Consider the following 15,230-nt stretch of genomic DNA (forward strand, 5'->3'; position numbering starts at 1 on the left):
AAATATCATTTATAAACCTCTTATTGTATCCAGACTGAGAAAGAGATGCTAGTCTCATGTGGACAGGCATGCCGAATTAAAGGAAACTGTAAACAGATGTCAGAAGAAAATTACTGGCAGTCAAATAAAACTGAGAAACAAGCAGCAGCAACCCCAACCGAAGTTTAAAACAACCACCACCACCACCTGGGTAAGGGGACTTGTTCCCTTTCCTGTTTTATTGACAACAGCCCGACATTGCTCCTCAGGTGTAGCGCTTGATGCCACATGATGGCAGCAAACACCAAGCTTTGGCCTTACCTGCACAGGCTGTTCACCCCCTGGTCTAAAATCCTCCAGCTGCTGCACATGCCATGCAGCTACACCGTAGGGCTCCTCGGCAGTCCTGCAGTCCAGGGGATTTGCCCGCAACTGTTCTTTAAGCCACATCTGAGTCCTGACTGCCGGCTGTATGGGGGCTCCGCTCACAGCCTGCTGTCCCAGAGTCGCGTATCTCTGTCCAAAAGCTTCACAGCTGGCAGCCACGGGTTTGCTTTCAGGTAAGGCACTGTAGGCGGTCAAGTCTAAGGCATGTCTCCTGCTTGAGGAATCTGAAACAAAGTCATCTTTGCTGCACGTTTCAAATTTGTATTTGCAGTCCAGTAGAGAAGATCGTTTTTTCCCCGTCTCCTTGTCCTCGATTTTTAAGAGCTCCATGCTATCATGCAAACAATTTGGCCCATTTGTCCTTAATTGTGGTGACACAGGTTTGTCTGTGCTAGTCCTGGAGTCCGCTGAATGACTACTGCCATCCTGGCTGAAGGTGTTTGGTGAGCTGAGCTTGGACAAGGAGGACCATTTTCTTACAGGTCTTGCACCCTTCATGTCAAGAGAATTGTCCAGGACATCCTGATTTCTGCCTCCTCCTGACCGTCCCAAGCTCGTACTCCATTTTGAGCCGTCAGATTTGAAAGCTTCCCTGTGTTTGGAAAGCGAAGAGCTGGCATTAGACGGCATCACATGGGCAGTGGGAATGGAAACCAGTGATCGGCTGGGCTTAAACGAGGATGTACCACTTGACGTTGAATGATCTGGGAAGAAAGATTTAGTCACGTGAGTACAACACAAAGCTCATACTAACATCAGCACCAAGACGGCAAGACATCAAACTCCAGGTGACATGCAAAAATAGAAGGAAACGGGTTTCTTGACAAAAAAGGGTCTTCTGAACCATTCCAGATTATGACAATATGGGAGCTAATTTACTTTTTCCAGGTGCTGTCATTATAAAAAGAGAGTTGTACTAAGGGGGTGGTAAGAGCAGCTCCAGACACAGCTATCAGGCTGTGGGCAGAAGGAAGCGGCAGGCAGGATTCCTCCCCCTCCCCACACAACTCTAAGTAGCTTTTATACCACAAATGGCACGGGTATCCCAGCTCAGGAGCCCCAGGTCTGGTTCCTCTTCCATCGACCCTCTTCTCATTCTTTGAGGGAAACACAACTCACTAAATGCACTTTGCAAAATGGAAGTGCTGGAGACAAGCCAGCTTAATGACGGCCTCTCGGACAGTACTATTCATCCCTTTTGGATTTTGCTTTTTTTAAATTACATTTCCCCAGGTGATTGGCTTTAGAAAAGTCTGCAAAAAAATGAGTCCTTTCAGATGTTGTTATTTACAAGGCCATACCATAATTTATGAAATCTATCCCAAGCCGAAATACCAAGATCAGAGGAATCAGTGAGGTGATATTGAGGAGGGGACAGAAGAGCAAAGATGACCAAGGCAGAGGGGAGGTCACCGAGGACTGCCCGAGACCTCTCACAGCCCCAGCAACACGCGCTTAGCATCATCACAGGCTGTGGGCAACCAGAAATAAACACCTAATCCTCTCAGAGAGGATCAGCTCCCACCAAGTCACATGGCTGGACCTTGACCAAGCTCATGTTGCTTGTTAGGTTTAGATTTAGATCTGCTTGTTAGAGCAGATCGAGAGAACAAGCGTGCTCTAATTACGTCTTCCTTTGGGGGTCCTTTTTGACCCAGAGCAAGACAGATACACTCTTATTATTTCTCTCAGCCTAACCTAGACAGAACTTACTTCTTTGGGACCTGTCAACTGGTATAAGGGTAGTGCAATTAGAAAAGAAAAAGAAAAAAAAAACACCAACCAATCGCTCTAGAAGTACAGCTAGCATACTCGGTTTGATGGCTACGGCAGGTTAATATGATTTGGTGGAGGCCAGAACATGTTACTAATTGGGCACACTTTCTGAGGATATACGTGATGCAACAAACCATGCCACAGACAGGAACAAGGAAAGAGCTTCCAATGGTGCGACAAATTTTAGGAAGGGCAGTGCTTCTTTTTTTGTGCATTAAAATCCAGATATCCTTACCCCCAGCTTGCCTGCTCCTCCCTGTTTGGGACCAGACTTCCCCACTTGCAGCACAACACAAAATAACATAGCCACACTCCTCAACCCACAAAAATCCCACAAAATAATAAGCAGTTCCTTCTCTCAGCTCTGCCTTCCTGCCCTCTCCTGGGCACCAGCAGGTGCTTGCACTATTCACAAGTGGTAAATTATATTTAGAGTAGAACAAGGAAAAATGAAAGTCCCGAGCTAGACCTAAACTTCTTTTCCTCACTTCTGATTAACTCTTCAAGCAGCCCTAAACTTGGCATACACCATGCACATCCAACTACAGCTGATGGATATATCTGATAATTTGTTTCAAAGTGAAACATGGCAATTTTGGCTTCAAGTTGCCCTAATTAGCCTTCCCGCTAATGCTCACTGAAACATATGAGAAAATTCACACTTCTTCTCGGAGCATATTGCTTCAGTCTGCCTCGACCGCAGGCTCAGCTGGAAAGAGCGCCAGTCTGCGCTCTGAAATATCTCCCACAAAGGGCAAGAAATTCAGAAACTCCACTGGAAATGAGAGAACCCAAAAGCAGAGTGAAGCTTAAAATGGTAACTTCTGTAGTCCCTGGAGTAAGTTCGCAGAATGGCTGAGGTTGGAAGGGACCTCTGGAGGTCATCTGGGCAACGTGTGCCAGTGCTGGGTTATCCTGACAGTAAGGGGAGTAAAGGGAACAAAAAGCTCCACCTGGCCAAACCCAGCCAAACAGAACTTCATGCAAGCAGCAGATTTTTCCCTTCCACACAGTCACGCGTAAGCAAACGCTCAGAGTTCAGAACAAACTAGTGCTCTCTTCTCAGCATGACTTGAACAGCTTTCATCTCACTGAGACGGGCTTTATTTGAAGGCTGCAAACGCTCTTAAATGTGACCTGTATGTCTCAAGAGTCTTTCAATGTTTAAGACTCTTTTCATTAAAGAAAACTTTTGGATATAGGATGAAAAAATATAGCAAGTTTCTACAGGTTTTCCTTTGAACAGCATCAGGATTACATGTCAAATCTTGCTTTTCAATTATCCCACTACCTTTTTTTTTTTTTGCCCACCACAAAGCTCCCTAGAGCACCTACCATATTGGCATCACATTTTAACAGCTGTTAAAATACTTCCCAGAACGCAGAAATGAGAGATTTCGAAAAACTGTATTTTCAAAACATGTTACAAGATTTCTATCGCATAACAGCAGAAGATGGAATTAAAAAAAAAAAAAAAAGAGCATTTCACATGGCCTTCCTATTATCTCGTATTACACGTCTGAACTACCATATTACTGCATATCTGGCATAGAAAATAATGAACCAGACCTGATTTTGGCTTTACTAAAAACCTGATCACAGAAATTTCATTTAAGTGGGAGAAAGCACAGCAGAGACTTTCTTCTGAAGAAGGGAGAGAAGAAACCCTCTGACATAGAGCTAATGAACTCCTCCTACTTATTTACGTATTCCTATGCTTTTTTTTTTTTCTTTTTTAAATCCCTAGTGCCAACTGCGTTTACCAGAACTAGAAGAAAACCCCTGAGGCCACTTCTCAGGCCAGATACACAACGCGCTCACTTAGCTACCTGACACTCTCATCTGTTGCCCAGAGGTCGCTCATAACGCACAAGAGGCAGGGAAGGTTCGCTGCAACCGGAACAACTTCTCTAGCTGCAAAATGAAACGAGTGCTTCAAGAAGCCCCATCCACAACGTACACTTCTATATCTAACAGTTTCTTCACTGCTCCCAAAATATTACCAAACAGCAGAATGACCAGCTAGTACAATTGCCCAGTACTAATCAAACCCAAAATGTTTGTGATGCTCATGTTATGGGGATGCATGTGTACCTAATACTGCTACAAACAGAGACCCTCCTTGTGTGAAGGGCTTTGAAACGTGATATTCGATATTTTATCCAGGCTATAATTAGAAAGCCCTGACCATGGAGAAAAACGCCAGTATCAAAAACAGATGACCTTCTCTTCCTTCCCGCTCCCCCCCACCAAAACATTGATGTAGATTACCCCAAACCAGGAAAATAAACTAAATTATTCTTATTAATTGAGCAGAAGACAAACGGGGGAAGCCAAACCACTATCACACACGTTCACTGGAATCTGACTGAGCCTGTGTGTACGACAGGTCTTATATTCGTTACAGAAGCCCTTCCAAACGGACCTCTGGCTGTGCAGCAACGCCCAACGCCGTGGGCCCCAGCCGCAAGCCAGAAGCGATCCCAGTGCCCAGCCCACGGCGCTGAGCGGGCCGTGACTCTTCACACCGTGCCAGCACGTGGCTACCTCCTGCGAGTCTTCTGCAGGACAGCTGCTTTCAACCATGGAAGGATCTCAACTCTCGTGGGAGATGGTCAGAAAACAAAGCAAAGGCCATGGGATGATGTGCCGTGACAGCAAGATAAATGCTGCACCTGTGTTCCCCCGCCTACCTGCTCACAAACGGGACTAGCCTGAATGCAGCGTGCGGAGGTCATCCGAGGAGCCAACGGAGGGATCCCAAAACGTGGCCAACGCTAACCAAAAGCACTGCAGAGACCAACTGATCACCCTCTGCAAGCCAAAGCATGCAGGAGCCAGTCACAGGAATGACTTGGTTTGGTTTGCTTGGTTGGTTTTGGTTTGTTTCTTTTTTATTTTCTTGTGTAGAAATCTTCACTGCTGTCCTCACAAGCTCCACTCCTGTTTTGACATAGTAAACTTGAAATAGGAGCTGAATGAACGGAGGAAGTCACTGAAAACAAACCTCTTCCAAAGAATAAACAAACACAAGTATGCTTCACAGAAAACCGGACCAGAAACGGAAACACTGCAGACTGGAGAGAACTGCTCGGACATGTAACAGGGCTGTATGGCAGAGTGGGCCTGAAACCCTCATGGATAAACAAGTAACATTTAGGAATTAAGAGTGCTGTGTTTGAATAGCAAGAAACTAAAACAAGAGAATAAAGGAAAAAACTTACTACTGGCAAAATATTCTTTAAAACATTACTTGCATCTATTAAAATACTAGTATTTTAAACTAGTATTACTTTAATACTAAATAGTGTTTTAGTATTTAGCGTACTAAAACACTGTCAGTAAACCAAGTTGTCTGTGTCACAGCTATGCCTTCAAAGCAAAAGCAGTCACATGGTGTTCAGAGGCAAGTTCACTTAATGATATTTGAAAAAAATATATCCAAATTTGATGGCTTCCAGCATCACCAGTTACTGTACTGGGATAATGCTTCTCTTTTACAGAAGTACATTGTAAACTCAGAGCCAATTCTTCTACTCTGAATAAACTGATTGCTGTAGTATTTTCTATAATCCACTGTGTCACATACCAAAAAAAATGCCATCGTGCCTAAAAACTTGTTATATTTAGAAGTTAAAGTAATTTAATATCTACATAGTTCACAAACAGAATGAACAGTACCAGCCTGAATAATACAAATACAAACTTAACAGGGTGCAGCTGAGACAGGATTTTCAAAAACTGAAGCAATTTTGTTGCTTTTATTATTTCCCTTCAAACAGCATCATCACAGAGTAAGATGTGCGATGAAACACTAGCAAAGCCACTACCCCTGAGCAAGTTCTTGTGGAGAGAACACTGAAGGAAAAAATGGTAGGGCCACCCTTATGGGCCTCCTACAACCTACAGAAAACAAAAAGTTGTACAAGAGGAGTTTAAAGAATTTTCAGCAGAGAGAGCAGGAAGCAGTGCTGGCAGGAGCACTGAAGCTGTACGCACAAGTACAGGGGCAGTACACACACCTGCCCTCGGAAGGAAATACAGAAGCAACACCAAGTTCCAGCAAACAGTAGAAAGCTTCTCTGACATCCTTACATACAAAAGGAATATTAAATATGTATGTAAAATACTTAACAGAAACTTGCCTAACATGTCCCACCTAACTCCTTGTGGACTGGCCATTTGGTGTATCTTCATTACCCTCCTCCTCTTCAAATAAAGACTTACCCAGTTTCCATTTGCCACATCTCACTATTTCCATAACCCCTTTGGCAAGCAGCAGGGAAGGTAAGATAGCAAGGATCCCACTGGGTGCAAGAAGTGAGGATAACACTCTCACCTTTCAAACGATTTGAAAACAGGGCGAGTGGGAGACAAGGATGTTCCAACGTTAGTTAACGAAGCTTAACATAGTAACAGATTGTCACTGAGCAAACTGAAATTACACCTTGTCACTGAGCAGAAGAAAATTATTTACTTGTAATGAGAATTTTTTATTCACACTTCACTACTTTCATACCAGGTAAGTCCTGTTTTCAGCATACCACAGAAAAGGTCACCCGGCCTCGTTCCGATTTACATACCTCTCCCCAGGTCACAGCATGGACAAGGAACTGGCTCTGTAAAAGTTACTTTGCTTTTTACCCTAAAAGTACATTCAATTGTAGTAGTTAGGGTACTGAAATACTTTGTGAAGCCTGCTCTTTGACTAACAGGACAACGTGGACCCTCTCCAGCTTTGGTTTATCTGAAAAATGCTGTCCCATACTTGAGAAGTCACCCGTGTATACCACGTCAGGTTTCCACCTCACCTTCTGAGATGTAGTCTTGGCAAACCCTCATTAGTGAAGCTGTTAGGATTCCAGCAGCAAGGACAAGCAATTAAATGATACAACGGGCCACAGAAAAGGACAGCATATTCATATAATCTCATTTCAGGACCACAACTCAGTCTCTCAGTTTCCAGTGGCCATTTCAAGAGCCAAATTCCCTAATTTCATCACTTTTGTCACTAGACGACAAGAGAGGCAACCTGAATACCTTCCCACAGACTTGCATATAGGTAATCAAACTAGAATCAGTGCAAAAAACAAGCACAGGATGGAGATTTGCCTTTTTTTTTTTTTTTTTTGAAGATCATACATTTCGGCTTAGTGGTTCTTAAATTAAGAGAGGCATGCACAGCAGAAATTGTTTATTGTCTCCTATGTTCTGCTGCAGTAAGGTTTGAGGTTAAAGTTCCCAATTAACTTAAAAGACACTTGGTAGAACAACGTGTCACCCAAACCGCCCCTCATTACAAATTAACACACGTTCCCTTGAAGTATATGATTACTTCATGTAAGACAATACCAGGCGAAATGATTGCCATCCTGCTTGTAAAATTGTCTAAGCTAGCTGTTTGGCCATAACGAATTATCACAGGTCTTATGTATTAAAACTTTCTGTGTATTTCCACAAATTAATCTTAACAAAAACTTTTCGTGTTTTGTAGCAGTTTATTTCAGAGACACCATACCAAACCAATGCAACAGAAAGAATGTGCAGGGTAAAACAAAGACAAACTTCACAAACAAATTAACAAAGGAAAGGCAAACAGATATGAGCTGTACAGGAAAAATCCCGGGATCTCCTATAGTAGGACGGAAGTTTTAACATGCACTAGATACACACATTCAGGCAGAAAAGATAACAGAAGAAAACCCTCAGCCCTCAACACATCCCATACACACCAAGCACAGCCAGGCTCCTGAAGGAATCTTAACATAACTGATATTTTAGGACTCAGTACAAAATAGTACCGCCTACGAACATCTCTGTCAGGTGACAATTTGCCCAGCGATACCTAGGCTAATAATACTCAGCTGAGCAGTCCACAACTCCAGAAGACAGACATCTTCAAACAAATGTACCTCTTTTTGAGCCAGACCTGGGTCAAAAAGCCCACTCACGTGATGCCCGCGTACAGAAGATGATTTAACGTTTGAAAGTACAGGAGGAGCACTGTACAGAAGTGTCATGCTGCCCCTCCAAAATGAAGTCAGGTATCACACCTGTGCTGCAAGGACAGCTTTAACAAAGGGCCACATAACTCATAAAGCTGCAGGTGAAGTGTGTTAGCCAGGAGATTATTCAGCAGAGAGAAAAAATTACAGCAGACTCAGTTACTGCAAGACTATTTTGTTTTCCTTACTGTAGTCACTTATTCTAGCTGTCAGTGTCAAAGAAATGTGGAATTACAGATCCACTGGAAGCATGTGATGAAAACAGGCAAGTAAAATACTTTTTTTTTTTTTTTTTTTAACTGAAACAGAAGAGATTTCACAGACTTACAAAGAGGTTAAAGGAAATGGAAGCTAAGACCAAGAGCAAGTTTCACTCCATCTCAAGCACTGGAAACAAGGTGTAAGTAACTACACCATGGGTACAAGTTTGCAATGGCAATCCAGAATGAAAACTGGGTTTCTGAACCAGATTTGTCTGCTAAGCTCATCTGCAAAGACGAAGGCTAACCTAACCTACATAAAGACTTTTAAAATGAGAAAATAGAAATAGAAGTAAGCATTAAAAGAATGAATTTGTTTTTACTAGAAACACTATACATTTCTGAATTTACATGTTTTGCTTCCCTATCCCAAGGGTATCATGCACCCACAGTCAAATATAACTGGGATGTCTATAGACACAACACAAAGGATGCTCTGAAGCTTTTGAACAATCGGTTTCAAAGTCAGCTCTCGCAACGAGCAGCATCTGCCTCCCTACATGAACAGACGCCCCATCCCCAGTGTTTTCTCTCCATGTACCTCTCTGCCTTCCAACTCCTCAGCATTCAGCTTTGGTGCTATTTTATAGCAGCATCTACACAGCATCCGAGAGAGCTGGGCTACAGGATGCTGCTGTGGGAGTACGTGTGAGTAACAAGCAACTGGCCACCACAAAACAGTACTAAACATTATATAAAAAATGCAGACGTTCTATATATACTGAACAAAAGAGAAATACTCTACCCCATATCATCAAATCTTTCTTTTCCAGCAATCTGGAACTATTTTAAGCAATAGTTACATAACTAAGTAGAATGATTTTTAGATTAACAGGTTCTATTTTTTCCCCCAGATAAGAGGATAAAGCCATGTTCCAGCACACCAATCACGTAATCAGGCAACTTCATTTTGCTGAAATGAAAGAATGAGTGAAAACTTACACTGCTGCAGGGATTTATTTTATTTATTTTTAAACTTAAAGTCTAGATCTCAACTTGCTTTTGCCTTTCTGTGAAGGCTGACTATAACTTCCAATTCCATTTTCCTCAAGAACAAGCACTTAACAGTGAAGACATGCAGAAATCAAATACGCCCCTAGGAAACTTCATTAAAAGTAATGGTAAAAGGTAAAAAAAAGATAATACAGATGTCACAATGTATATTTATTTCCCAATCAGCCACATATCCATGCCACAAATACCACTTCAATGGCCACCAGATCCTGCCTTTGCTGGCATTACTTCTTCATCCCTACTTGGGGATGACTGTCCAAAAAAAACGGAGTAACCTGGCCCATCTGAACAAATACAACCCTGCACTCCAGAAAGGTAAAATCCCAGGTATTTTTCAGCAACATCCAGCAATGGGAACGTGCCTACCACTCCACTTCACCGTACCAACAGAGACAAAGTTGTACTTTCTCAAGCTCCATAGGAAACTTATTTATAATATTGCAGGTAATTTATATTATATTATTATATTTATATTTATATTATATTATTTATAATATTGCAATAACTTATTGCAGGTCCCATCTCCAACACCAGCACTCCCCCATCAGCCAACCTGATGCCTTTCAGCACCAAAACCACCTCACCTAAGACATGAAGAGAAGGGAGATGCATGTGTGATGAACAGGCGAGACTCCTCCCTCTAGCTCAAGGGACCAGAGCCAAGGCTGAGGGTTCCCACAAACCACAGTAATTCCATGCAGTTAAAACTGGTGCTCTTGACCACAGTGTTTAGTGTGCCCTTACGTTTTATTTGTAAGTACAACCAGGAGCAGAGTCTACAACTTAATGTCAACTCTATTTAGGACTTTCATCTTCCAAGGAGACTGGAGTTCCTGGCTACGTTTTCGAGATTATTTGTTACTGTAAATTTAATCTGTATTCTTGCTAAAATGGTCTTTACCTTGAGAGTATCATATTTGGGTTGGTCTGATACCCATCGGGCTCACCAATAAGCAACAGACCCCTTCTCTGGGCTCACAGGCCGCCGAGAACAGCTGTGTCCAACAGGAGCAGCAGCTTTCAGCATTACGCCAGGCTGTGCAGGTGTGGAAAAGGAGACACACCTTCTTCTCCAGTCTCTCTCCCAGCCTCATACTCAGCACCATTTCCACTACTGATCTCCCCCAAATAAGCCCTACACGCAGTAGTCATGCTCCCAGCTTACCTCTGTGCGCTCACTTTGGGGCCCCGAGCCCCAGCTCCTCACGGCTGACCCTCTGAACACCACACAGGCGCCTGCATGACACGAGTGCAGGTGCCCGAGCTTTAAAGCCGATGGAAGAAGACATCCTCCCCGAGGCAGAAGCAGGTGCTAGGCACTGCCCCTGCACCGCTTGGTGCGATATATCCCAGTCCATCGCCCCCTCCTCCCCGCCGCAGGCACGGGTCAGGCCGGGCCTCCTCACACAGCCCTCCCATCGCAGCGCTGCCACCGCTCTGTGCATGTCCCGCAAGCAATTTACTTCACGTGGTTTGGGAATGCCCGCATCGAGCAGTAATCCCTTCCAAGGGCCAGAAATCATCCCCAGGAATCCCAAAAATTCCCCTGTTGCCTCAAGGATAATTTAACTCACTGGGAAAGTCTGGTCCCCAAATGGTGATGGAGTAGCATGTTCATAGTGACTGGACTGGATATGGACCCAGCAGTCTCGGTCTACGTAATTACTTACCAAGTTTGGGGAAAAAGCAAGATATTAAAGAAAATAAAATCATAAAATAAATACACAAAAGAGCAGAATGTGACATTGAACTAGCTCTTCATTCACACAGGATTAACCTTAAATTGGATTTGAGGGTAACTCTACATCCTAAAGATGAATTCACATTTTATACTTCAAAAAATGAAGCATCGCTGTCCTCGTTCCCCGTATGAAGAACAGGAGGCAGAGCGTTACAATTCGCCTGACATCTCTCAGTAAAACGGAGCTGTTTCCACCCACTGCTGTCTACACTGAGCAATACTGGCTACCCTGGTGTACTGCACACTTTCCCAACTGAGCAGGTTCAAGCAGAACAGAAGGAAGGGACTGGAGGGTGGGGGGCAAAACACAGGCACCAGCAATCCTCAGCATTACCTTACAGCAATGAAAAACTTGACATTGCCAAGAGAGTTTGACACTCCTACTACTAACAGAAATGTTTCTGAAAATGACAGTGGCAAGAAGACATGGAAAAGCCACTGAAATCTACCTTACAAAACCGATTACAATACAATAAACTGATGCGGAATAATCTCAATTTTCTTGCACCTTTGTTTCATGAAATATCTGGCTTTCACCATTTTGACTCTAGCTTTTAATATTTTCTTTTTTCTTTTGTGAAGCCATGATTCTAGGACTGACAATAACTGAACATTGTTCAATTTATAATTCCTAATTTCTCTACAACATAAAGTGAAGAAGAGGAATTCAGATTTCTGTAATGCCCATTAACAACCCTCCATCCAAGACCTCCACCTTCCCCACACGCACTCTGAGGACTTAATTTGGCTTTTCTTAGAGGACAGTTGACAGTTTGAGCAAATGTGAATAATACACTGATAAAATTAGCTGTGTTAATTCAGCGGCTATATTTAGAACTAAATCTTACACTCTTAGGAGGATTTCTGCACTGTAGAAGAGAAGCGTCCTCTCCAGAGAGAGACTATACTTCCTTTTTTACGTCCACCATCAAAGAAGTCACAAAATACAATTTTAGAGACAAGAGGGAAAAAAAAACAACCTCAAAACGTTGCCATCTGAATACTGGCACTCTGAATTTTTCCTGGATATGTGAATATATATGCATATCTTCATGCTTAGCAGCTTTTCTTCACCTGCTAGCAGCAGCCAGTCTGCAAAGCAATGATAATTATGTAACAGTGGTTACCTACGATCCATCTGGACCTGTAAGCCTCCTTTTCAGAAATATTCTGGAAACTGAGAGCCATTTGTGTTTTTTGAAAGGAAAAAGACCAGCTGAAAGATCTGCTTTTAACTATAAACAGATACCAAATTAGGAGAGAACTGCGCAATGCCCAGTACAGTCTTTTATCCTGGCTTTTCCTAAACAAAATACTTAGTTTCGCAATCATTTCTAAAATAAGTAAATAAATAAATAAATAAAGTAAAAAATAAAGAAAAATTAACAGCAATTTATTACTTCCCCATTCTTTCACTGGCAATTCGTTATAAAACAAAAACAATGTCGCTTTTAAATTGCTTTCTTTTCCCCACTGCCTATACCAATGAGAGGACGGAGTTGACTGCCCTGACACGTTTTAGAAAAGATAACGCATAAGCACGCTAATTAAATGAAAGCGACAAATCCAGCTAAACCACAAGGGCAAGAAAGCGTACATCATTAAATATGGTAAGAGTTTTAAAATAACGTATCTCATCCTGAAAGATCAGAAGTTCTTTTGCCAACTTGTATACATGTCAGGCACCATTTGGTCCACCAAATCCATCTTCCCTGGTATGAAACACAACACTCACTCCACATGCCATGAACAGTCTCACATTAAAAGACCTGGTCCCCTGCAGAGAACAGAACTGTAACCAAACTCCAGCTTGTATATTTGAGACGTTTCTATAGTCATTCAAGATGAGAAAATGCTAAAGCATTCAAAACAAAGAGAAGACAACACACAGACACAAACTTCTCCTTCCTCAGAAAAGTTTTGGAGTGATGGTGATCAAATCCCAGAAATCAGTTTGTCATTGCAAGTCCTGCCAGGATGGATTACCCAGCACCTGAATGGGATGCTGGTTCAATGCCTGCACAGCTCCCCACGTACCCACTGCATCTCCAGCATTACCGAGGACAGCTTTCGCGTTTAAACAAGCGTATCATATGACAGGAGAATTGCAAAGTTGTTCCAAGTGCTGCTACCTATACTGCTCACAGTCTTCTGAGCGCTAATGCCTATGAAATGCAGTATTAAAATACAAGAGGGGTACACTGCCTACAAACAACCAACAACCTTGAACAAGAACAATCAGAATTAAACTTTTCTTTGAAAAGTTTGCTGATCACTTCTCTCGGTAGGCCACGAAAATTATTAGGAGGGGCTTGTATGTCGGGTTTGTTTTTCAATGTGCACAGTTGTGAGTGCAGAGACAGAGGTGGGAGAGCGGAGAATGTTTCAATTGCTGCCTTTGATAATGGAAAGAATTTAGTGTTTATAAATTTATTTCCAGTTGCTGGCTCACGTATTTGGGTATTTATAGTACTCGTCACTATGGTATCCAAGCACATTAGCAGTGCTTTGACCCTTGCAAAACAATAAAAGGCTGCTGCTTCTCTGCTCTCCAATCTATTAGGAAACACCTCCGTTTTGGTATTACTAGCACAGCACGTTATAAAAATTAAAACCAGAACTCTTAAAAAGCTAGACTCAATTTCAGATTTTGCTTTTTGATGAAAACAAGCAGGGAACAAAGTACATCATAAAAGCAGGCTTGGGAGAAAATGGCTTACTGGGACCTGCCCTCTGACTCTGAAATAGAACCAGCTCCACAACCACTAGCTCACAGATTCTAAACTGTCTACTGACGACAAGTATTTCAAAAATTATATATAATTTTTGTCTAATGATGTTAATAATTAAAGTCTTCTTTCACCCCAGGGAAACACAAGTGAGCCATTTTGCGCAATGCAGTATCTAGCGTGTTTTCTAGTGTTACCTAATAGTACCAGCAAATCCCTAACATAGCAAATTGTAATGGCATTCATCCCACATCCAAGCTACCAGGATGAAATTTGAAACTCTGCAAAGGGTAGCAATTTTAGAAGCTACGTACAGATCTTCCCATCATCACTCAAGTGGTAGAAGGCTATTAATGCTCTTCAGCTTTAGAAGAGAGGTTGACACAAATGATTTTTGAGAAATCAGAACTAGCATGCTTCCCATTCCATAAAATACTTGTAAAAATTAACCATGGCTCAATTCCCTTTCACATCGGGCTAGTGTTTGTAGGCAGACAGGCGCGATTACAATATTGAAATGACAGAGCAGTGGAAACAGCAGGACTGTATTGGTAACAGCTGTAAATACTGAATGCAAGAACAGATTGTTAACAAAAAGCAGAAAGTAATTATCCTTGTTTCTGTACTGCACGTTGTTTTTAAACTTTGATTGATATTCTTAATTATTGTAGGCCAAAAAGATTAGCGATGTTAGTGATCCCGTGAAAAAACAAGTTATATACATGCATGCATACAAGCTCTCCTCATGCATATTTATGATGGTAAATACACAAGCCCATACAAAAGAGAAATGATGTGACAACCAACCTGAAATTCACAAGTTTTCAGAGGGGAAAAAAAAAAAAAAGAAGAAAAAAAAGAAAACCTAAGTCCTCTTATGAGACCTCTGAAACACAGAACGCCACAGCATTTGCCACACTCTCCATCAAGTCTCCACACCCACACCCCAGCAGCAGGAATAACAGCCACTCATTTAAGCAAGTCTAATTAATGTTTTTCAACTTTTACAGTAAATCAAGGGTATACTACTCTCATGGAAGTATACAGCTCCCAGAGGATTCCTGTAAACAAGAACTCTTGGCAGTAAGTCACGTTTATTAATTCTGCCAGACAACTCGACCTGCCAGAACTAACTAAATATTCATATATATTCCTAATATTTCTACCTACTCTGAATTCCCATTTCCATCCAGGAAAGGTTTAAAAGGTTAGGAAAGGTTTTTATGGCCAGATTGGATGGGGCTTTGAGCAACCTGGTCTAGTGGGAGGTGTCCCTGCCCATGGCAGGGGGTTGGAACTGGATGGGCTTTCAGGTCCCTTCCAACCCAAACCATTCTGT

General features: G+C 42.2%; 1 protein-coding gene across 3 annotated transcripts in view; it reads right to left on the reverse strand.

The window, feature by feature from the left end:
- CEP85L (centrosomal protein 85 like) overlaps window positions 1–15,230 on the reverse strand; it is a 148,633-nt gene that overhangs the window by 68,108 nt on the left and 65,295 nt on the right. For all 3 annotated transcript variants that reach the window (XM_040554288.1, XM_040554286.1, XM_040554287.1), the window contains exon 3: window positions 301–1,070. In XM_040554288.1, coding sequence (XP_040410222.1) covers window positions 301–1,070 — 770 coding nt within the window. The remainder of the gene's footprint in view (window positions 1–300; window positions 1,071–15,230) is intronic.

This window comes from Cygnus olor, chromosome 3 (assembly GCF_009769625.2).
Source record: "Cygnus olor isolate bCygOlo1 chromosome 3, bCygOlo1.pri.v2, whole genome shotgun sequence".
NCBI classification, from domain to species: domain Eukaryota; kingdom Metazoa; phylum Chordata; class Aves; order Anseriformes; family Anatidae; genus Cygnus; species Cygnus olor.